The sequence below is a fragment of the Neofelis nebulosa genome, chromosome 8 (assembly GCF_028018385.1).
Source record: "Neofelis nebulosa isolate mNeoNeb1 chromosome 8, mNeoNeb1.pri, whole genome shotgun sequence".
NCBI lineage: Eukaryota > Metazoa > Chordata > Mammalia > Carnivora > Felidae > Neofelis > Neofelis nebulosa.
In genome coordinates, this window is record NC_080789.1 from 64657047 (window position 1) to 64680535 (window position 23489).

Sequence of the window (23489 nt, forward strand, 5' to 3'; positions counted from 1 at the left end):
TATGGTCTGATTTCTTTTGGTTTTAAACAAATTGAAAGCTTTGAAACTGGAAAATGAGGTCAAGTGACTTTTTTAAACTGGCCTGTGCAACAACTTGACATTGGACCAAAATATTTTTTTAGTGGAATTACCAGATGTCCCTGTTTCAGGGGGACATTTCTGGTTGTGTTATGTTCCTGAGACTGTTCTTCGTTTCAGAGAAGTCCATTCCCTCCTCAGCAGGCTGCTAGTATTTTTGTTTTTTGGTTGTTTTCTGTTCTTTTTGAGAGAGAGAGAGAGAGCGAGAGACAGAGAGAGTGTGTGTGTGTGTGTGTGTGTGTGTGTGTGTGTGTGTGTGTGTGTGAGAGAGAGAGAGAGAGAGAGTGAGTGGGAGAGGGGCAGAGAGAGGAAGAGAGAATCCCAAGCAGGATCTACACTGTCAGCACAGAGCCCAACGTGGGACTCGAACCCATGAACCCTGAGATCATGACCTGAGCTGAAAGGAATCAAGAGTCAGATGCTCAACTGACTGAGCCACCCAGGCACCCCGGTTGGTGGTGGTGGTGTTTTTTATTGTCTGAATATTAGGCTGGAGACTTGGACTAGATGACCTTGAAAGGTCCCTTCTAAATCTGTGAATCTTCTTTACTGCAAATGATACATAGGATTCTTTTAATGTATTTACTACAAATTACACTTACTGATTTACTTAGCGTTAGAGTTTTTTAGAGTAGTCTTCATATTTATTATAGAAATGAAATTTTTTTTAAGAAATGGGTTTATATAGGTTTGCAATCAGAGATCCTTGAATTAACCAGAAAATTGCTTAGGCTTTCTTTAGCTCCAGAAAGTATTTATAGTGCCAATACTATATCATTGGTAAGACATGGTATAGTGCTAGGATGTTGTGATTCAACTTGCTTTTAAGAATCACATCTGTTTACTATTGATCCTTTCAATTAAATGAAAAATCTAAACTAGCTTTTATTATGAAAATAATACACAAAATAATAAATTCAAACAATAAAGAGGCATATAACTTCTTCTGCTTACCTCCTAGTCCCACTCTAAGGAGGTAATCCTTACAAAAAGTACTCCCCCAGTCCTCCCTCCCTTTCTCCCTCTCATTCTCTCTCCCCCACTCCCCACACAAATACACAACACACACAAACATGGGCTCATGTTACACTAATGGTATGCAATTTGCTTTTTGTATTTAACATATCTTGAACATCTTTCCATCATTAGAATTTATAATTCTGCATCATTCAGTTTTAAAAATAGCCATTCCCTATGGATGTTGTTTAGGTTAAGTCCATTTGAACATGCATCTTCGTAAGTTTTCTGCATGTACCTCTATGATATATTCCCAGAAGTAAAATTTACTGGATTTTATCTTTTGTTTTTTTTTTTTTTTCTTCAACGTTTTTTTTTTTTAAATTATTTTTTATTTTTTTATTTTTGGGACAGAGAGAGACAGAGCATGAACGGGGAAGGGGCAGAGAGAGAGGGAGACACACAGAACTGGAAACAGGCTCCAGGCTCCGAGCCATCAGCCCAGAGCCTGACGCGGGGCTCGAACTCACAGACCGCGAGATCGTGACCTGGCTGAAGTCCGACGCTTAACCGACTGCGCCACCCAGGCGCCCCAGATTTTATCTTTTGAATAATGTGACAGTTAATACATGAACTGCAGTAGATGGTTTAATGTTTTTATTAAAGTGAGGGTATTTGAGGAGAATGGTTAGATTTTAGGCCCTCCTGAGAAGTGGAGTAGCATCCTATTTGATTTAGCATTGTGTGAACTGTTCCCTTGAAGTGTAATAGGTTCTGTCTACAAGGATCAGCTGTATAAAGACTTGATAGTTAACAGGGAGTTGTTGGGAGATAAAAGGCGGGGGGCGGGGGGAGCCATTGCCCTTCTCCAAGGATTAAGGACTAGTCACTACATAAATACAGCTACTAAATAAGATTGCCCAATATTATGGCCTAATAAGAATGTTTACATAAATTATTTATTCAGGAAGCTATTTAAATGGGGAGGGGAAATGGAGATGGTCATAATATCTGGAAAGAGATTACACTACAACCAACACAAGACAACCAGAGTCAGAGACGTGAGAAAGTGAGGTCCACACAAGGGGGCAGACATTCTGATGCCTGGACATCAGGCACAGGTAGGCACTGGGTATGTTGTGAAAGGTAGAGCGTGATCTCACCACTGGGTCGAATGAGCATGGGGAAGCTTGGTGAGTAAAGAAGGCTTGGCAAAATAGAACTAGTCATTTATTTTCCTGTTTTAATATACTTGTTTAATGTTTGTTTATTTTGAGAGAGAGCGCACGTGAGCAGGGGACGGGCAGAGAGAGGGAGTGAGAATCCCAAGCAGGCTCTGCGCTGTCAGCTCAGAGCACAATGTGGGGCTTGATCTCATGAACCGTGAGATCTTGCAGACACTTAACCGTACAGAGCAACCCCGTTGTTTTGAATTTATGCCTAATGGAGGAGTGTTCTGAAAACCGTTTGTATCCCCAAATATTTATTCTCAGCGGGTCTTTTGTGTAGCGTTGCTGCAGAGATTTGGGCCGTCTCGTAAACTACTGTGAAGTGAATGAAGGTTCGGCATTGGGTTTTGAAAGTAATACAAATTTGGGGTGCAAATATCTGAACTCAAGACTGAGCTTACCCCTCTTCACTGTGGCTTTTTTTTTCTTTTGTCCATTACCTAACAATTTCAGATAGCATGATTAGAGAGCTGAAGTTGACCTGTTTTATTATCTTACTGAATTGTTCGACTTCCTTGGTCATGGGTGGTTCCTCTACAGGAATTTGATCTGTTGTGTGGCCTCTATTGGTCTGTTATGAGAACTCCAATCTCAACAGAAATGGCACAAATGCCCCACCTAGCTGCATCATTTGTATACTAATTCACACAGTACCTTCCATCATTCTTCTATTTCTATCCTAAAAATGATCTCTTTTCTCAGTTGCACTCTTCCTAAAGTTAGAATATTTATTTTTAGTTTGCGATTCGATTTGTTTTGTTATACAAGCTGCAGGGCTTAAATGGGGAAGAATTTACTACCACTGCAAAATGGAATGAACTGGAGAAAAAATGCCCTATGTGACATAAGATTAATGCCATAAGCGTCTGTTTCTTTCTGTACCGTTAATATTTTATTTCTTTTATTGCTTCATTTAATGACCTTGTATTTTACTTTGACCTTAAACATCCATCTATTTCGACTTCTTCCTCTTTTTCTTCATCTTTCCTTTTCGCTTCTAGATCTCCTCTGTGTTGTTCCTTATGTACAGGGGTCTACTGAACAAATTGCACCTAAGTCTAGCATTTACATTTAAAGTTCTATCGGAATTAAATTTTTCAGTTGGATTAATGTGAATTAGAAGGAAACTTGCTATTTAATTTCTTTTAACGTTTATTTATTTTTGAGAGATACAGAGTGCAAGCGGGAGAGGGGCAGAGAGAGAGGGAGACCCAGAATCCGAAGCAGGCTCCAGGCTCCACTCTGTCAACACAGAGCCTGACGCAGGGCTCGGACTCACGAACCGTGAGATATGACCTGAGCCGAAGTTGGACGGAAACTTGCTATTTAAAAAATACTGTTGTATTTATATTATTGCACTGTTTTGTACTGTATGGGGTCTTGAAGGGCATGAGTTATAACCAGTTATCTCTCATGGAATCTGTATTTTCATATATTTGCATAAGATGAGGTAAACATTCCTCATTTTAATCGCTACAGATTCCTGTTTTCTGCATGAATTCTAATGTCTGATTTTTCATTTATGTTTCCATACACATCTTTATAACTTTGCTCAGGCTTTCATTCACTTCCTTTAGGTTTGTTAAGCTTGCCCTCTCTAAACTCACTCCTGCACTCTACCCCCTGATTGTTTGCTTTTTTATTTTTTTAAATTTTTTTTTTTTCAACGTTTTTTATTTATTTTTGGGACAGAGAGAGACAGAGCATGAACGGGGGAGGGGCAGAGAGAGAGGGAGACACAGAATCGGAAACAGGCTCCAGGCTCCGAGCCATCAGCCCAGAGCCTGACGCGGGGCTCGAACTCACAGACCGCGAGATCGTGACCTGGCTGAAGTCGGACGCTTAACCGACTGCGCCACCCAGGCGCCCCTGTTTGCTTTTTTAAAGAGGATGTGTGTTGTGCACATATACAGGTCATTTCGTGTGTGTCCATTTTGAAATCTTCCTGAATCATACAGCTTTTTGGTTTTATTGTTTTATTTTTTAATTTTTTTAACGTTTTTATTTATTTTTGAGACAGAGAGAGACAGCATGAACAGGGAAGGGTCAGTGGGAGGGAGACACAGAATCTGAAACAGGCTCCAGGCTCTGAGCTGTCAGCACAGAGCCCGACGCGGGGCTCGAACTCACGGACCGCGAGATCATGACCTGAGCCGAAGTCGGCCGCTTAACCTACTGAGCCACCCAGGCGCCCCGTTGTTTTATTGTTTTAAATTGCCATGGCACTTTCCCCCAGATTTGTGCATACTGATCTCTTTTTGTTATTATACTGATTACTTAGTATTTACTTACTGTACTGATCTCTTTGTACAATTAGTCACAAAGAGGTACCTGCCTTTCTAGATCTGGATTATAATTAAATGTAAATTCGTAAAGTAATGTTAACTTTAGGGCTAAATCTACAGGTTAACTCTTTTTCTCTAAAAAGCTTAGCACTTAGTATCCTCAGACCTATTCATTTTCAACCCACCTGGAGAATATATTTTTCTTTTGGTGGTAAAGAATAGTTGATACAATGTATACTTTGGTGTCAGATAAGGCTGTTCAAATCTTAGGTCTTGCTTTTCCTGGATGTGACCTTGAACAAAATACTCTCTTAAACCTCCACCTTCTCATCTTAAAAAGGATATAATACCTAATTCATAGGATTGTTGGGAGATTAAAAAAGGATAAGGAGTATAAAAGTTTTACTTTGTATCTAGTACACGTTTCCAATTTCTCAATAAACTTAGGATACTACTGATTACAAGATCACCTCTACATGTAGACATAACGGGCAAGACAGATAGGTAAACACTGCCCAGGACAGGGAAATCTGACCTTTGGTTTTTATCTGCAGCTGCTGTTGCTGATTGTATATCTTCCTGTTTTGCTTTGACCTTTTTGGCCCGCAAATGAACCACCCATTTATGATTTGTGCCTTCTGAGCTGGTTCATACGTATGTTGCAGTGTGGTTTTGGAACAAAGCAGTAACACTTAGAATTAGACATTGAATGCTATTAGCATTTCTTTTCACTTTTCTTTGTAGTTTCTATTCTGCATTTGAGCTTCCTGGCCACCATTTGCCCTCCATAGGCCCTGCTTAGGTGGGAGGCAGAATTGCAATTCTGGGTGAACTGGCACCATTGTAGCAACTTCTCTAGTGATTCTATGGAGACAGTGAAATGTGATAAATAGGTGACTCTGTGATAACTTATCGTAGAGTTGTGATGTTTATAACAGGTTCAGATAATCTTCTGACTGACATAGAGCTTATTGCCAAATTGAATTCTGCTCTTTTCAAAGGCTGTGCTGACTTTGGCTTGGCTGACTCCTGATTTGGTATCATAAACTACAAATCATGGGCATTGAGGCTGATGGTACCCTGATGAACTTCCATGATTCAAACTGTGGATGTTTAGGCATATGAGACACTTTTTTAGCCTATCCAACATGGCCTTATGGCTGTTATTTTGTAACGTTGTATTCACTGACTCTACAGAGTGGTCTGGAGCTTTCTCCTGTTACCTGTGTGTCCAGGAAAGACAGAATCATGAACATTTACATAGCACTGACTGCATTGTAAACATTTATACTATATTAACTATTTAATCTCCACAAAACCCTCTAAGATACATACTGTTCGCCCCCTTTTGCAGATACAGAAGCTAAGGCAAGAGAAGTTACTGCACCTTGCCAAGGGCCATACCACTACTGAGTGGAGGAGTTGGGCTTGTATCTATGCAGCCTGGCTCTAGATCACGTGTTATATCATGCCTAAATTTCAGCAGATAGGGAGCCGATCAGTGCATGGTACACTAAAGACTGCTTTTTTGTGATCTGCCCTTTCATCTTGCACTGTTGTTTCCTAGCCTCATGGAGCCTCTAATGTCACCAAGGTGAGAGGACTGGAATTTTTGGCATTTTGTCCAAACCAGCCAACTTCTCAGTCCTAAGACTGAGATGGCTTGGTAACCATCTGGCTCCATAGTTCTTGGTTGCAGTGAAGACTGCACTAGGCTATGGAACCAGTCTAACCTGAGTTTAAATCCTGCCATAAATAGCCAATAAGTATGCAGTAAATATCTAGTGAGTTCCTAAATGTCAACTACCAGGCTTTGTACTGAGTGCTCAGGATACAGTAAACAAAGCAATTCCTTGCTCTCATGGAATTTAGTCAAGTGAGAGAAGACTGAAAAATATACATCAGGAGGTGAATGCTAAGAAGAAATATAAGTCAAAGGGATAGAGACTAAGCATCATTTTTTTCTTAATGGTTAAGCAAAGTCTGATATGGGGACATTTGCGCAAATATTAAGTGGAGGAATATGTATGTGGCTTGCTAGCGAACATGTTTTAAGGAAAAGGCCCTGAGCTGAGAGCATGATTGTTGAAGGAACTGCAAGGACACCAGTGGTCCAGGGTAGTTAAAGCAGAGTACAGGAGGGGAAACGTAGAAGGAAACAAGATGACAGGATGGAGGGGAGGTTGACTTAGAAGTCAAAGAGACATACATAACGTCTATTCTGAGTGAGATCGGAAACCAGAGTGTCCGTGGCAAATGACATATAACTTGACTTCTGGGTTTTCGTTTTCCCCATCTTAAAAATGAATTGCAAAGTTGTGAAGATCATAGACCATGTAGGAATACTTTTGACATAAAACACTTAAATCAACCAGTCAATACGTATTGCAGTACTCAATACATTGCATTTTCTTCTCTATACCTTGCGTAAGCTGCAGCATGTCATGCTGCTTAAGACTAAGCTCCCATGAGTGCGCATAAGGGGGATTATGTTCTTTAGGCATAGGAGAGTGGTCCCGGAGAAAGAAAAAGCGGAGCTTTAGATGGAGATTCGTTTAGTCATTGAAGATCTGTAGCTGAGGTTGTCCCTCTTCCTGTTTAAAAGGCTGCAGCGGCGCCCAACTCGCTCTCCCAGGGTCCACTGCAGCAGAGACACCGCCTCCAAAGCCTGTTTGCCGGCGACTTTCGGCTCTGTGCCTGTCGCCGCCTTCAACTCCCGGCATGCCGCGGGCGTGGGGCCGACACGTAGACTCCATTTCCCAGCATGCCCCGGGGCTCGGTCAGGACGTGCCGGCGCCTATAAGAGCCAGAGCGCTGCGGCCGGAGCCTATTGTTAGCCGGAGCCGGGGCGGTTCTGGGCGTCTGCTACCGGGGGCGCCTGAGTTTGCTGGAGCCGCCCGCCCTCCGCCGCCTGCCGGCCGACCTGCCCACCCGCCCTCCCTCCCAGCCCTGCCGCCCTGGGAACTCCCCGACCGTCGCCGCGGGCCCGGGACTCGCTATCTCCTCTCTCCTTCCCACCCGGGCTAGGGCGGCGGCGGCGGCAGCGGGGGCGGCAGAGACCATCACGGGAGGAGGCAGCTGCGGCGGGGCCGGTAATGGGCCTGGGGGTGCGGGGCGGAGGGTGCCGCCTCGTCCTTTCTCGGGATCGGCCCTCGGGCGGCTGTGGAGGAGTGGTCAACCCAGAGCTGCGCGGATGGAGGGGTCAGAAATGAGGGAGGCTCGGACGGGAGCGGTCGGGGGGCGGGGAGCCAGGGCGCCGCTGGGAAGGGAAAGAGTCGGGAGAGGCGTGGGAGCTAGGGGCACGGAGGACGCGGGCCCGAACTGCGGGGGCAGCTCGGGGGAGACCGATGGGCGGCTTGGAAGCTGGCAGGATTGCGGATGAGGGTTGAGTTCGGAACGGAGTGGAGATGATGTAGGATGGAGGGAAGTGAAGGAAGGGGAGGGCGAATAGAGGAAAATGTGGGAGGAGTGGTTGGGAATTTGTGAGTAGCAGGCAGGAAGGGATGAGGAAGGCTGGGCAGGGGCTGCAGACGATTGGAATGAGCGGGAAGGTTAGCAGGAATCAGAGAAATGGGTTGGGAGCTGAAGGGTTCAGCAGGGGTGTCCATTAAAGGGAGCTGATGCCTTGACATGCCCTTTCAGCTCTGGTTCCTGATGTCTCCCATTTTTCTGGCGTTGTGGGGGAAAACGAAAGCATCACTTGCCCTGGTTGCTAGCTCGATCGTTTTTTCACAGGCCCAAACACGCAGCTGACTGCCATCCATCCCTTTTAGTGCCATGGTCTTGATTTATTTATTTTTTTTGAAGGGGTTAGAGTGGCAGCGTGACACACAAACCGTTCTTCAATATGAAATGTTGGAAGTTATCCCCGAGAGACACAGTGTCCTCTTGTCCTGCAGTTTTTAGTTTAAGGGAAACCCATAGTTGATTCACATTTTCATTTTCTTCACTGACTTTACATCTTGCTAATTTCCAAAGCCAGGAGGATGTTGGTGTGTGCCAGAGTTATCAATGACTGGATATCCTTGAGGGTTAGTGGTTCCTGCAGCATCACGTTCCTCATCTCCCACAAAGATCTTGTGTTCTCCATACGATGGTAGTTTAGACATGGAAAGCCAAATACTAACCTTGTGTCAGCGAATGGGGGGGGGGGAGGGTTGGAGGGACGCTTCCTTAAAATACCTAGTTTAAACAGTATGTTTGCACTTAAGCACTTTATATGTTCATAATCCTGGTAATCACAAGGACACATGGATCCAAGGAATTGATAGTATTTGAGAATCAGCTGCAATATCTTGTAAAAGGAGAAACAGGGTCGGTCGTCTTATTCAGGTTTATCCTAACAATTAGCAGCAAGCCTTCCTTCCTCTAACCCAGCTATGGAAAATAACCCTGACGATCTTACCAGAGATTTTTGTCTCTTGACCTTTAGTAGAAGGTTGGGTTCCAGTGGAGTGGGGAGGCTTTCTCCCATGAGATATACCTTGTCTCGTCATTTTATACTCATTTAAGAGAGAGGCCTTTGTTACCTAAACTTGGCGAGTACACTCTGGACCCACAAAATTATTTCTGGACAGTCCCTCTTCTGCTAGTCTCACATAAGCTGTTTTGGTTTTGGGGGGAGTGATAGGAATCCTACAGACGTGAAAAGGCTTAGATCTAGTACTAAAATGCACATATGCTGTAGATCTTGATTTGGTGCTAGCCTAATATCTTCTATATACTCTGGATATGAGTTATTTCATATACCTTTGAGAAATACTCAGACACACTTGAGAAAAGACCATAAGGCAGAAGTATGTAGCCAGAAAGTATCAGCTGACCTTTCATTTCACTGTCATTAAAAAGCTTTTATAGAGGTTTGCATTGTTTTCTCCAAAAGCATTTGTTGTTTGAGTTGGTCATTTTGACAGTTAACTGTCAGTTATGACCTGCATTTCCAGTCTCACCTTCATTATTTCTGTCTGGGTTTAAGTGCTTGGAGTGTAACTTACAAGTGTTTCTCTTATACACAGGCATTGATCCTTTGCCAATGAATGGTTGAGAGAGGTGGGCATGACTGATTTCTAATTGTGGTTTGAAAAGAGGTTGATTTGATGAACTGGAAAGTGTGGAACCTATTCTAGTTGCTTCTGTTGCAAAGAAAGGTCTCTTCAGGCCACTGTGGGAAGTGGATGGGAGGTTTGTTCTTGATGCCCAGGGAGTATCTTTGCCTGACAAGTCGAGTTCACACCAGAGTTGGGTAAGGAAGGCTGGGTTGAAATTTAAACTTCTATTGGTTGTCAGGACAGAGTTGATGGATTTTGTGTGTATGTATATGTATATATATATATATATGTGTGTGTGTGTGTGTGTGTGTATACAAATACATACATGTATGTATTTGTATATATAAATATATGTATAAAATGGAGTGAAAAAGTGACGCAAACAGATCCTGGGTAGCGTTAGGAGAGCTAAATCAGTATGCACATTATTTACACATAGAGCCGTAGGTTCAGATTATTCTCCGGCGTTTTAAGGAAAATATCTTTCTCCTAGGTTTCACATCCTTTCTTTCTTCCCCCCCCCCCTTTCTTACCTTTTCTTACGATTGCCCAGAAGCCACTCTTCCAGAAGTGGAAGTGGGGAAGACCTAGAAAAAGGGGCGAAGGAGAATGGAACAAGTAGCCAGCAGTCCTCGCTGCACCAGAGGAAGTGCTACCCCTGAGGGCAGCTGGGTTAAGACAGCGAGAATTTTAATAATAAAGATGATTTTGGACCAAACCCAAACTCGTGCAGGGCATAAAGAGAAATATTCAAAGGGAGCCCACAATACTGGAAGCAAAGGGACACTGGAGGAAAGACCAGGAGCGCACAGTTTGCTTCTGGTCAGAGATCCCCCTCATGCTTCCAGGCTGAGGAAAAGGCCACCTTCCCAGTAGCAACACTAAAGATACCAGTTAAAACTGAAGCTGGACTGAGGCCCTTTCTCAAAAGAGCAGACTTTCAGCTCAGTCTGAGTTTTTATGTGGTTGATAAGATTTTTAAGTGGGGAAGAAAAAACTCGGTTCAGTGGTCAACGGTATTCTTTCTCTCTCTCTTTTTTTTAAACATCACCCACATAAATTCTCAGTCGGAAAGATTACCTCCCCATGTCGAATGCAAGGAAGAAATTTGTTAGTTAATAGGTATCTTTAAACCCAGCTGAAGTCTTAGCCCATTAAAGAGTCCTTGGCGCTCTCCGTTCTTAATATGTGCGAGGAACGTGACCTCTGATGGTAAGATCAGTAGCCCGAAGAATCGAATCGATACTTTGGGCTCCTTTTTGAATTTCATTACAATTCTTATCAAGCACTTGGTTATTTTTTTTTTTTCCTCCTGGCCAAGTGTATTTCAGGAATGTGCTTGTCTAGACCTATGATGGCTGAGGTTTCCTAGGTACATCTTGTGACTTGAATACAGAATTTTGATGAGATCTGCACAGAGAGATCAGGAAATCTCTTCGCTAAAGTACTCATTAGGTCTGGTTGACTAAGTAGAGCTGATCCAGGAGCAGGCAAATTGCTTCCGAGAGACTCAGTCCAGAAAAACAGCTCTGTAGCAGGCAGCTTTTGACACCACAGTATATTCTGGGTGGCTGCTCTGCAGTAACGCAGCCCTGTCTTTCTGGGCAGTGTTGTTATTCCTGCTGCATAATTAGCAACTAGTGAGATCATAGTCTGGGGAGATTCTGGCATTACTGAGGCAAAGCAGGGAGGCTTCGTATCGTCACATGTGGCTCCGGCTCTGACAGCATTTCTGTTTCGAGCAGGTTCATATTCTTGGGAACTTAGGTCCAAAGATGGAGAAGGAGAGAGATCTGTACCTGGGAAATGGACTATCCCTCGTGTGGCACGTTGAGAACACTGCCTGCCGTATTGACTTTACCAGAGTCGATTGTCACTTCTTTTGCTATTTGTTTTCCCCTCGCTGGTTTCTTTACAGGGGGCTAAGATTGTAAAGCTAAGTTTTCCTCGCACAGGGGATGATGGCAGACCAGCCGAGCCCTATTTTATGGAGCTATATGAGATCGGAAAAGCTTCTGGGTTTCGAAGGCAGTGCAGATTCTAATCTTCAGTCCATTCTTTACAACCACATTTGATCTTTGTAGGAGGCCGGTGAGAATCTTCACCCTTGTGAAGATCTAGGTAAAGTGTTTCCCTGGCTTCTGATAGACTGTGAAATTTGGGGCCGAGAGCAGTGTTTCCCAATGTGCGATCCAAGGCTCATTTGCCCCCTGAGATTCTTCCATAATCGGGTGTGTGGAACACTGCACTAGCTGTGGGCTCTCACGCTTCACCATGCTCGTTGGCATATTCAAGGCCTTCAAGCTATCCTCTCATAGCGCTTTTCTAAACTGTTTGGACACGGCAGTCCTATTTCCACGTAAGGCTATTAATATCCATGGAACTAGTTTATTTAATGTACACACTTTGGGAAACGCCAGGCCAAATTTTCCCTAGGAGAAATAATTGGCTCTCGTTTAGGTTTAGGCACAGCCTAATTCTGCCTTTGATCCCCAGTCCCTCCTCCTGGTCCCTTGGGAGAGCTCTCCCGTGTGAGCACAAGAGCAGCTACCATTATCCCCGCGCTAGTGAAACCCAGAGCCCAGCTGGCGTGGAACCAAAGGCCTTCACTCTGCTGGGAAGGGTGCTGCTGTTACTCATCTCATTATTCTAAGAGTGCCTGGGACTGAAGGGAAACATAAGTAGGAGAACGTTGGCCAGAATAGGTAGAGAAATGACCTAGTCGCAAGAGACCAGACATCAGTGCTAGCTCAGGGACTTTGTTTCTTCATTTGGAGAGCCGCGTGTATAGACTTGGGAGGGAGGTCTGTCTCAGGACAGGAGTGCTGATTCCTCTTTTCCCCTGGGCAGAATCCTAATGCGCCTGGCTAACTGGTGGTGAGCAGGGGCTTTGGGGCCAACGCCGTGGGCTCCCCAAGGAAACCCCTTTGAAACCAATGGATGCATTCACGGGCTCGGGTCTCAAGAGGAAGTTTGATGATGTGGATGTGGGCTCATCAGTTTCCAACTCCGATGATGAGATCTCCAGCAGTGACAGTGCTGACAGCTGTGACAGTCTCAATCCTCCTACAACTGCCAGCTTCACACGTGAGTGAGCCCCTCTACCCCCCACCTGCACCCACACCCCCCCAAGCATCAGAGCCCATTGCAGTCCTTGCGACTGCTTCTTCTGTCCAGCTTGGGGATTTTCCCTTAACCATAATCTTCCTACTCTTAGCCCAACCTCGCTCTTTGGAGGACTTCACTGCTCTAATATCATAGACTTAGGTCTGACTTCCTCTAGCTTATGCCATGCTTTATAGGTTCCCAGGAACCTATGGGCTGAATTAAATTGAAGAAGTCCAGGGGCGCCTGGGTGGCTCAGTCGGTTAAACATCCGACTTCGGCTCAGGTCACGATCTCATGGTCTGTGAGTTCGAGCCCCGCGTCGGGCTCTGGGCTGATGGCTCAGAGCCTGGAGCCTGCTTCCGATTCTGTGCCTCCCTCTCTCTCTGCCCCTCCCCCGTTCATGCTCTGTCTCTCTCTGTCTCAAAAATAAATAAACGTTAAAAAAAAAAATTTTTTTTTAATAAAAAATAAAAAAAAATAAATTGAAGAAGTCCAGGATACTACCCTTGCCCACCCGAGTTCCACACAATTGTAGCACTAGTAGGACATAAATGCTTACTGCCTGGACAACTGGGGAAACTCCAGATTTCTTAATTCTTTTTTTTTTTTTTTTAATTGTTTAAAATGTTTGTTTTTGAGAGAGAGAGAGAGAGAGAGAGAGAGAGACAGAGTGTGAGTGGGGGAGGGGCAGAGAGAGAGGGAGACACAGAATCCGAAACAGGATACAGGCTCTGAGCTGTCAGCACAGAGCCCGATGTGGGACTTGAACCCACGGACCGTGAGATCATGACCTGAGCCGAAATCGGCCGCTTAACTAACTGAGCCACCCAAGCATCCCCACATTTCTTAATTCTTATGGCTCAATTAATTTCTTGGAAAGAACTTCCACATGAGAGCAGGAGAGGGATAGAGGAAGAGGGAGAGAGAGAATCCTAAGCAGGCTCCATGCCTAGTGCAGAGTCCCACGCTGGGCTCGATCTCACAACCATCTGGTCATGACCTGAGCAGAAATCAAGAGTCCAACACTTAACTGACTGGGCTACTCAGGTGCCCCAGAACTTCGGATTCTGTAGATCAGAGGTTGCCTCTGGACCAAATCTGGCCCGCTGCCTGTTTTTGTAAATAAAGTTTTATTGGAATACAGCCACACACGTTGTAATTGATTTCATGCTACAGTGGCAGAGTTGAGTAGTTGCAGCCGAGTTGCAAAGCCTAAAGTATTTACTATCTGGCCCTTTAAAGAAATATAGCATCCTCTGCTATAGATTATACACACTGTCCAATAGAATTTTCTCTTATGATAGAAATGGTCTAGGGGTACTAGGTGTCTCAGTCCGTTGAGTGTCTGACTCTTGATTTTGGCTCAGGTCATGATCCTGGCATTGTGAGATCCAGCCCCATGTTGGGCTCCATGTTGAGTGTGGAGCCTGCTTGGGATTCTCTCTCTCCCTCTGCCCCTCTCCCCCACTTACACTCTCTCTTTCTTAAAAAAAAAAAAAAAAAAAAAAGTTTTACATCTGCACTGTCCAGTATGATAGCCATCAGCTGTACGTAGCTGTGAGCACTTGAAATGTGATTAGTGTAATTGAAGAGCTGAATTTTAAATTTTATTTTGAGTAACTGAAATTTAAATCGCCACAGGTGGTTACTTGCTGCCATACTGACTGAAGCTATATAGATTGTTACATCCTGAAAAGATGGCCTAGATGTCCTCTTCCCGGCTGATGTCCAGAATTAGATGTTGTGGTCATCTGTGTGGGTAAAGTCGGTCTGGAGGCACTGGTTCGGACCAGCTGATGTTCAAGGCCCCTCCCAACCGTGCATTTATGATGTGACGATCAGAAGTTTCCCAAGGTTCAGAGAGCACTGTGGGCAACAGTTGAGAGCTTAGTTGAATGAGAAAGAACGAGACCGCCAGGCAGGCCGTTCCTGGGTTAGTAACACTGCTCTGTGCTCCCTTCTCAGCCACATCCATCCTCAAGCGGCAGAAGCAGCTGCGGAGGAAGAATGTGCGCTTTGACCAGGTGACCGTTTACTACTTTGCCCGACGCCAAGGCTTCACGAGTGTGCCCAGCCAGGGTGGGAGCTCTCTGGGCATGGCCCAGCGCCATAACTCCGTGCGCAGCTACACGCTCTGTGAGTTTGCTCAGGAGCAGGAGGTGAACCATCGGGAGATTCTTCGTGAACACCTGAAGGAGGAGAAGCTCCATGCCAAGAAGATGAAGGTGCCTAAGGGGTCTGGGATCTGGTATTTAACCGCGTTCCGAGATAAAATGGAAAACCATCTGGGTCTCTGGATTCTTTATTTATTTGTTTTAAATTTGCTGCCCTCGGCACGTAGAAATTCCAGATCTTTTGAACGAGACATCCCAGATTTGGAATCCGATCTCAGTCTGAGACACCATTGTTCTGGTCTCTGGCGGGGAGTCTACACAGGGTAGCAAAATGGCTGCCCTAGAATTCCCTACCCTCAGCAGATTTTTAAAAAGTTTAAAATGTGAATATCTACAAACATTCGAGTCTGCCACCCTTGGAATCTGAGGAAGCACAGTGTTTCAGTTTCTTGTCAAATGATCGTCTGTTGTCCCAATGCCCAGAACGGGTTTTAGATCCTTTACGTTCTCTGATAGGACCCTGCTGTTTCTATAACCCCCGTCACCTCGAGGTGATAGTCTTTTATGTGTAAATGACAGTGTAGCCAAATAGTTCTTTCACTGTGGATGGTCCCGGGCCTGCCGCTGAGGCCACGCCAGCTCTCGCAGGGTAGGAGAGCAGCGCTGGAAGAAGACCCGTCTCTCGCAGGATGGCTCTTCACAGCTACCCGTTTGCTTTCAGCACTGCCTGGCACTCCACAGCCGTGTTTTTCCACCAGGCCGCAAAAAGGTCCCCCCGAGTTCCTAGTTCCAAACTTGGAGAACACTGCTTCTGGCCCGGCCAAGTTTCTTGTGGGCCCGAAGCCTGCTGACCCATATTAAGACAGGTGGCTGCGTTATTTCCAGGGCTGCGGGTGACCCCCTGATGAGCCACACCAGACTGTGGTGTGGTCGGAGAACTGACGGCAGGGGATGTGGACTAATGATATCCCTTTCCCCCTGTGAGAGCCGTGTCTCCTTCCCTCAGTCGACTCCCAAAGCCTTACACCTGTTTGTCTAACTGGAATGACATTGAGGCGTCCCTTTCTTGTGTCTGAGGAATTCTGTCACTGACCCTATCACCTTCCTGCTGCTATAGCAACAGCTGGGGAAATAAACACTGTTCCCGTCATTTGCGACGAAGGCTTTCTTCCCTTTCCGTAGAAGAAACCCGTCTCCTAAATCCGGTAGAGGCATAGCCTGTCACAGCAGGATTCCATCCTGTTCTGTGGCCCCCCCTTGCAGGATGTCTAGGGACAGAGCTCAGCAAACTCCAGGCTGGCCAAGATTTCCTCCTTATTAGCAGACTTCGCGAACAGCAGCACTGGTGGCAGCTGGTACATCTTTCTGTGTCAAGAGAAAACCCTGCCTTTGCCCTCCCCAGGTCCAGTTTGCTCTTAGAAAGCTTTCCTATCTTTATTTAGCGCTCTACAGGGGAGACCCTGTTGATCCCAAAGATACATCTTTTGCATGGCCCATGTGCCATCTGGTATTTTTTCCTTTTAGGCTGCCAACAAAAACAAAAAAAAACTGCTGGTGCTCTGTAGCTTTGATTATATATAATTTTTCTAATATTTTCATTAAAAAATTTTAAATTTATTTTGAGAGTGCGCACGCGTGCGCGCGCGCACACACACACACACACACGTGGGGAAGGGGCAGAGAGAGAGGCCCAAGCAGCCTCCATGAAGTCGGTGCACAGAGCCCGACATGGGGCTGGAACCCATGAAACCAGCAGATCGTGACTTGAGCCAAAGTCAGATGCTCAACCAACTGAGCCACCCAGGTGCCCCAGTTATTTTTCTTTTTAATTTTGGCCTTTCATTCCTTTGGAGTGCTTTATTATTATGGGTAGTATGAATTGGGAATCTAACTTTTTTTTTTCTTCCCCCAAAAGAATATCCAGTTGTCCCAATACCATTTAATGCCAGAGGACTCTTCTCACTTGATTTGAAATGCCACCTCTATCGTGTTACATCCTTACATTTGTGTGGGTTTCTTTCTATTGCATCTCTAGCTTCTTTCCCTTGAGAGGACAGCGAGAGGGAGGGTGAGGAGGAAGCCATCCCCAGTGAAATAGGCAGGGGCGATCCCAAGGTCTGCAGAAAGGCCCCTCATCGTTGGTCTGCCTGGTACAGAAATAACAGACCAGGAAACCCCCAGAAGCACCACTGTATTTGTCTCCTCTGTCCCACCTTCCCACAAACAAACACAACAGGTGTGGAGCTTATTAGCCAGGCCTATTGCATCACGTCCCCCAGGAGCTGTTCCTTTACCAGCACCAATCTGTGGCTGTCTGATGAAGTAAGCCAGCCCCTCCAGTAGCTTGCTAGTAGCTTCCAGAGCTCTGGAGATGATGAGGTCTCATTTTCTTCACTAGAATTCTCTGGTGAGTTTTCAAAACTCATTCAGCCAGCTTGTCTTCACACTGTCCTTCCACTAAGACTCCCTTTTCTGGCTGGCTATCCTTCTTAGCCCAGAGAACCCAGATTTCTGCCTGTAGATGGTACCTTAGTGCTATATAAGCCACCCTGCCTCACATACTGCTTTTCTTTGAAATCAAATAAAGAAGTATCAGGAGAAAGAATATGTTCTAGACTGTGGGCCGGAAGTGAGAGCTTTCTTTGGTAGCCATTAACAACTTGCTCCTTTTTTTTCCTCCTCCCAATGAAATGAAGCTCTTCTGTGTATGTAGATCATTGTTGACACTGTGAAGATTTAGGCTCATTGACAAAGACCCGGTGGCCTTGTACTACACTTGAGTGTCGTCTTCTTCCCAGAATGTGGTTTTGGGTCCTTTGGGGGTACATATTGAAGGGTGTTTTGCAATATTCTCTATCCATCCAAGGAATATCTAGCCATTGATAGACCTTCTCCTCCCTGTGTTAGAAGGCAAGTTAGCTGAAGTTAAGGGACACAAGTCTGGGAATGGAGAATATATTCGTGGAAGAATATTATCTTCTAGGAGGGAGGATGAGACACAGGTTTTGAGAAACTTTGATCTACCAAGGTGATACCCGGTGTCGACAGGAAGGTGTTAGAACTACCGAGCTACATGAGGCTTCCTGCCTTCCTGCTCTAGGTTTATTCTCTTAAACTATCCAATATGGTAGCCGCTAGCCACACATGGCTATTTTTTTTTTAAAGTTTATTTATTTTTGGGAGAGAGATAAGGAGCACAAGTGGGGGAGGGGCAGAGAGAAGGAGAGCGAAAATCCCAAGCAAGCTCCCCACCATCGACGCAGAGCTCAGTGCGGGGCTTGAACTCGTGCACTGTGAGATCATGACCTGAGCCGAGACCAAGAGTCGGCCGCTTAACCGACCGTGCCACCCAGGCGCCCCATGTGGCTCTTTATACTACACTCAATTGAAGTGAAAGGAAATGAAAACGTTCAGCTTCTCATCTGCACTAGCCGCATTTTCAGTGTTCAGTAGCCACACGTGCTATGAGCAGCATGGCCATTTCCATCGTCGCACCAGGTTCAGTTGGACTGTGCTGCTCTAGACACCCACTGTGAGGAGGTGCCTGCAAATACTCAAGGCTAACCTGTCCTCCCTGTCTCCTGGCAGCTGACCAAGAATGGGACGGTGGAGTCAGTGGAGGCCGACGGCCTGACCCTGGATGATGTTTCAGATGAAGATATTGACGTGGAAAACGTGGAGGTGGATGATTACTTCTTCCTGCAGCCCCTGCCCACCAAGCGGCGCCGAGCCTTGCTGAGGGCTTCGGGGGTCCACCGCATCGATGCCGAAGAGAAACAGGAGCTTAGAGCCATCCGCCTGTCACGGGAAGAGTGTGGTTGCGACTGTCGCCTGTACTGTGACCCAGAAGCCTGTGCCTGTAGTCAGGCTGGGATTAAATGCCAGGTGAGTCCAAGTCGACCTGAGAGAGCATATCTACTCTAGAGTCTGGGGGACGTGATGCGGGTACCCATGAACACGGGAGGCCGCCCGTCACCCGTGGGTGGATTCCCCGTGAGTGTGAACACTCCATAGCTCCATAACCCTCCTCCACCAAGGAGAAAACCAAGCACGGCAGGATTCCTAGGCTATGCAGATAGCAGTTACCTTTTCTGTGTTTCTCACCTCAGAGGTGATGAAGAGGCAGCTGTCCGCAAATGGGGGAACAGGGAACAGGGGTAAGTTTACCATTAGTAGCTATTCCTTAAATATTGATTTCGTGAGATAAAAGGAAGCAGAGAGCTGAGTTAGGCCTTTGGATTTTATCTTCACTCACAGGACCTCTACCCCGATTTTATAAAACTCAAAGTAATTCTCGGATCCTGTAATTTAGGATCAAACTTGGCCTGGCAGAGGTTAAGTCCAGGATCTTAAGTTCAGGATCTTTTTTTTTTTTTTTTTAAGTTTCTAAAATAAAAAAAAAAAATTATTTATTTTGAGAGAGAGAACAAGTGAGATAGGGGCAGAGAGAGAGGGGGACAGGATCCAAAGCAGGCTCTGTGCTGACAGCCAAGAGCCCCACGTGGGGTTTGAACTCAAGAACTGTGAGATCATGAAGTCAGACGCTTAACCAACTGAGCCACCCAGGCACCCCTTAGGTCCAGGATCTTAAAAGATAGAAGACCTCATTCCCCACCTGGCCCTCCGACAAGGGACAGGTTAGAAGGCCTAGCCCAACTGAAAAGAGTAGTACCATCCCAGAGGATGAAATCTACCTGGAACTTGTAGGATGTGGGTGCTGAGTCCTTCTGGTTGAATGGCTCCTAACCAACCTTTTGTTTCTTAATTTTAGGCAGGTAATAGCTCTAGCTGATCTGGCCAAATACTGCTTTTCAGACTGAAGTCCCTAATATATCATTCTGTTTTACAGTCCTGAGAATAGTCCTAAGAATTGGACTGTTCTTAAGACTGGAATGGAGAGTTCTAGAAGTTGATATCATAGGAAGACATTGTGTGTTTGCACATATTTGCTGATGTTATTTTATTTTTGGTGGTGGGGGGGGTGCTTTTTTCCTTTTGGGATCCAATAAGGAGGTAGAGTAGATCCCCTTTCTACATATTCCTGGTCTATAACTGTTTCAGAACTAAACTGGCCAACCATCAGGGAAAAATGAAGCAGGCAGTGAAAAGCTGGCCATTATTTTGTTGGAACTGTCACGATAGCACCTTAGCACACTAAGGCACTTTCGCTAGTTTCCCTGGAATGTATGATTGCTTTGGACCAGCTAGATCTACTTCCTTTCCCACGCCTGTCGTTGCAGAAGGCACTAGGCTTGGGCCCCAGCCTTTGTCTTCTCGACACACCAGGTAAGTTCTGGGAAAGTCTGAGGCACAAAAATTTCTTCCACTCTGAGAACTGTCAGCATTCAGAGAGGTGGTCTCAGGACTTTTTAACTGGAAAGGCCCTTTGACGTGATTTTTGGCTACACTTTATTTGGAAGAGGAAACAAAGCCTTGGAGAGATACAGGACCTTCCCGAGGTCACAACTGCTAACTGCTAATGGCTGTGCTGGAATCAGAACGCGAGTGGTCTGAAAACTACCACCTCATGCTCTTAGGTCACCACGTTGCACGTTACGCTTTGAATTAGTTGTTCCTCTTGTAAGAAGACCTCAAATCCCAGCTGCCCGTGTTTGCCAGCTGACGTCTCCTATCTCCGTTATTAAATCTGCTGGCCTCATCTTCCCTCAACCTCCTTGTCCCCTCCTCAGGTGGATCGCATGTCCTTTCCGTGCGGTTGTTCCCGGGATGGCTGCGGGAACATGGCGGGGCGCATTGAATTTAATCCGATCCGGGTCCGGACTCATTACCTCCACACCATCATGAAGCTGGAGCTGGAGAGCAAGCGGCAGGTGAGCCGCCCGCCAGCCCCGGACGAGGAGCCCTCACCCGCCGCCGGTTGCAGCCTGACGGGAGCCCAGGGCTCCGAGACACAGGACTTCCAGGAGTTCATTGCTGAGAACGAGACGGCGGTCATGCACCTGCAGAGTGCAGAGGAACTGGAGCGGCTCAAGGCAGAGGAAGACTCCAGCGGCTCTAGCGCCAGCCTGGACTCCAGCATCGAGAGCCTGGGCGTGTGCATCCTGGAGGAGCCGCTGGCCGTGCCCGAAGAGCTGTGCCCGGGCCTCACAGCCCCCATCCTCATCCAGGCTCAGCTGCCCCCGGGCTCCTCGGTCCTGTGTTTCGCCGAGAACTCAGACCACCCGGCCGCCTCGGCAGTGAACAGCCCGTCCTACTTGAACGGTGGGCCCCTGGTCTACTATCAGGTGGAGCAGAGGCCAGTCCTGGGGGTGAAAGGAGAGCCTAGCGCGGAAGAAGTCCCGCCTTCTTTCCCCAAGGAGAAGGATCTGAACGTCTTCTCTCTCCCGGTTACCTCACTGGTGGCTTGTAGCCCCACAGACCCAGCTGCCCTGTGTAAGTCAGAAGTGGGGAAAGCGTCCACCCTAGAGGCGCTAGTGCCCGAAGGCTGTAACCCTGACGAGCCTGAGAGCGAAGACTTCCGCCCCTCTTGGTCCCCCTCGAGCCTCCCCTTCCGCACGGACCATGAAGAGGGCCGTGTGGTGGAGAAAACCTCACAGCAGAGTGAGGACAGGCCCCCCGAAGATTCTTCCCTAGAACTCCCTCTGGCAGTGTGACCCGGGGATGGAGATTCTGCCTCTGACCCATTCTCTATTTATTCCCTTATTTTATCTAACACCGTTTCAAAACAAAACTGTAGAAGCAGCTGCTACGCCCATGTTATTTTATTGGGGTCTTGGGGGGATGGGTGGGAAAGAATCGTTTGTACGAGTATTTTTTAAAGGGTAAACAGAACCAAGGAGACCGGTCCCAGCTGGATGTGGGGAGAGTCTTGGGGCAGAGGAGGCCGCACAGTGCTGAATACTGAGCTTTCTGGGCCGTTGGAACAAAGAACGAGGATCTCACAGGAGAAGCTGGGTAATTCGAGCAGCTATTCTTTATGTAGGGACCAGAACGCAATAATTTGAACAGCGTGGCAAAGCTCCCTTCTCCTTTCCTGAGCTCCAGGTGGGGAAGAACCTCAAGTTTTCTCATCGGTCACCCTGATGCCCCACTTTGGTGCGTAACGCAGTTGGAGTACCATCTGGCCAGATCTAGAGAGGAACGGGTAGAAGGGTCTCTGCCTCTGTAGAAAACCTCCAGAATTTAGAAAAACTTAACCTGCCTTCCCTGGCCCCCCGTTTGGTAAATAAGTTAATATTTGACACGTTTGGTGTCCTCCGACCTGTTCCCCATACTGGGGATTCCTGGTCTGTAACTTGAATTCTTTCTTTCACATGTTCTTAGGTACTAGAGTTAAACTTGCCTATTTGTCTCCCCCACCCCCTTTCTTTTTCCCTTGAAGAAAAAGCTAGATTGGCTGGGGATGTGGCCTAAAGAGCCTGAGGCTTGTGCCTGTGTAATGCCGGCTCCGTCAGGCAGCTTCAGGCCGGGGCTCACACGTCCCACAGGAGGCATATATGGAGCATTGCCTGTGTCCGAAAGAGGCAGCAGGAAAAGGCTGCTGTCTGCAAAGAAGTGGACTTGATCTGTGCCATGCTTGCTTTTTCACCCAGGGTCCCCCCACCCCGCTCTGGGAGGTTTGAGCTTTAAAGGAATGCAGGACGTGGCAATCTAAAGTCACCAACTAGTTTTTGTCCTTTTCTTTCTGTACTACCCTTGTGGTCCTTGGATATACAGGGTTAAGAGAGTTTTGCTATTCCAGTCCCCCCGCCCTGACAAATGCAAATGTTTATTGGATCCCTCCAACTTGATACATAAAAATTGGAAGCCAAACGAATTCTTAATTGCTACACACAGCTCCCAGGTTCCAAAGAGTTCAAGTTCTGACTGTTACTTTTGAGATCTATAGAGTGGGACTCAAATTCGGGTCTTACCTCCATGGGGGGACACGGTTCCCGTTCTTATGTCCAGCTCATGTTCTAGGATGCGCTCTGCTAAACATCGCTGAATTCTTATTAGTTCTCTTTGCGTCCATTTTAAAATGGAGTCAGTAGGGAGCAAAAAACACTCTCCACTAGCATCCTTTACATCACACTTCACTTCTGGTATGGTTTATTGACCAAGAAAGAACAAGTGGAAAACTGTTTGCTTTTGGTGGGGAGAGAACTCTTCCTACTTACCTTGCTCACAAAGCCTTTCCTTGTGGGACGTGAACGCACTCTTTATGTATGTCACAGCAACATTTCACCTAGAAAATCTCTAAACTGAGCCTGTGAGGCCTTGTACTTAAACAGGTACGTCTTTTAACCCAGTCTGCCTCTCCAGTTCATTCCTGGTTTTGCTTGGTTTTACATTTGGAGGGGAGTTCTTCAGTACAAGACCTTGTCCCTCCCCATCCTCTAGCCTCACAAAACAAGAGAGTCTTAAGCACCCGAGATGTAGACACTATCCCAAGCCAAGCCACACTCCCCCACGATCGGCCATCCCCTTGAATACAAGGCTGAAGCTTAAACTGCAAACTGACTTTCTTCCTGAAAGCTTATATCGGGAGGGGAGCGTGGGCTCTAAACATTCCCTCCTTAGGAAGGCTCCAGCCTCACCTTTGGAAGTGGATTCCACCTGCTTGGTAAGAGACCCTTTAGCCTTTGGGGTCAAGCCAAGAATTGGAATCTCATTATTAAACTCATTGCCAGCCCCCAAGAGATTTGGTTTTTCTGAAAAACTAGTTTC

The 23489-nt window shown here is 46.4% G+C and overlaps 1 protein-coding gene across 3 annotated transcripts; it reads left to right on the forward strand.

Annotated features, from left to right (window-relative positions):
• Positions 1 to 7347: 7347 nt before the first annotated feature.
• Positions 7348 to 21521, forward strand: CSRNP2 (cysteine and serine rich nuclear protein 2). 3 transcript variants are annotated; one of them, XM_058742783.1, is made up of 6 exons: positions 7348 to 7641; positions 11553 to 11718; positions 12448 to 12684; positions 14671 to 14930; positions 18408 to 18704; positions 20510 to 21521. In XM_058742783.1, exons 3-6 carry the CDS (start codon positions 12534 to 12536, stop codon positions 21431 to 21433), a joined length of 1632 nt encoding a protein of 543 aa, XP_058598766.1. In that variant the 5' UTR covers positions 7348 to 7641; positions 11553 to 11718; positions 12448 to 12533; the 3' UTR covers positions 21434 to 21521. The 3 variants fall into 3 exon arrangements, with proteins under 3 accessions (XP_058598766.1, XP_058598764.1, XP_058598765.1); XM_058742781.1 differs by lacking the exon at positions 11553 to 11718 and having other exon boundaries at positions 7349 to 7641; XM_058742782.1 differs by lacking the exon at positions 11553 to 11718 and having other exon boundaries at positions 7637 to 7750.
• Positions 21522 to 23489: the final 1968 nt, after the last annotated feature.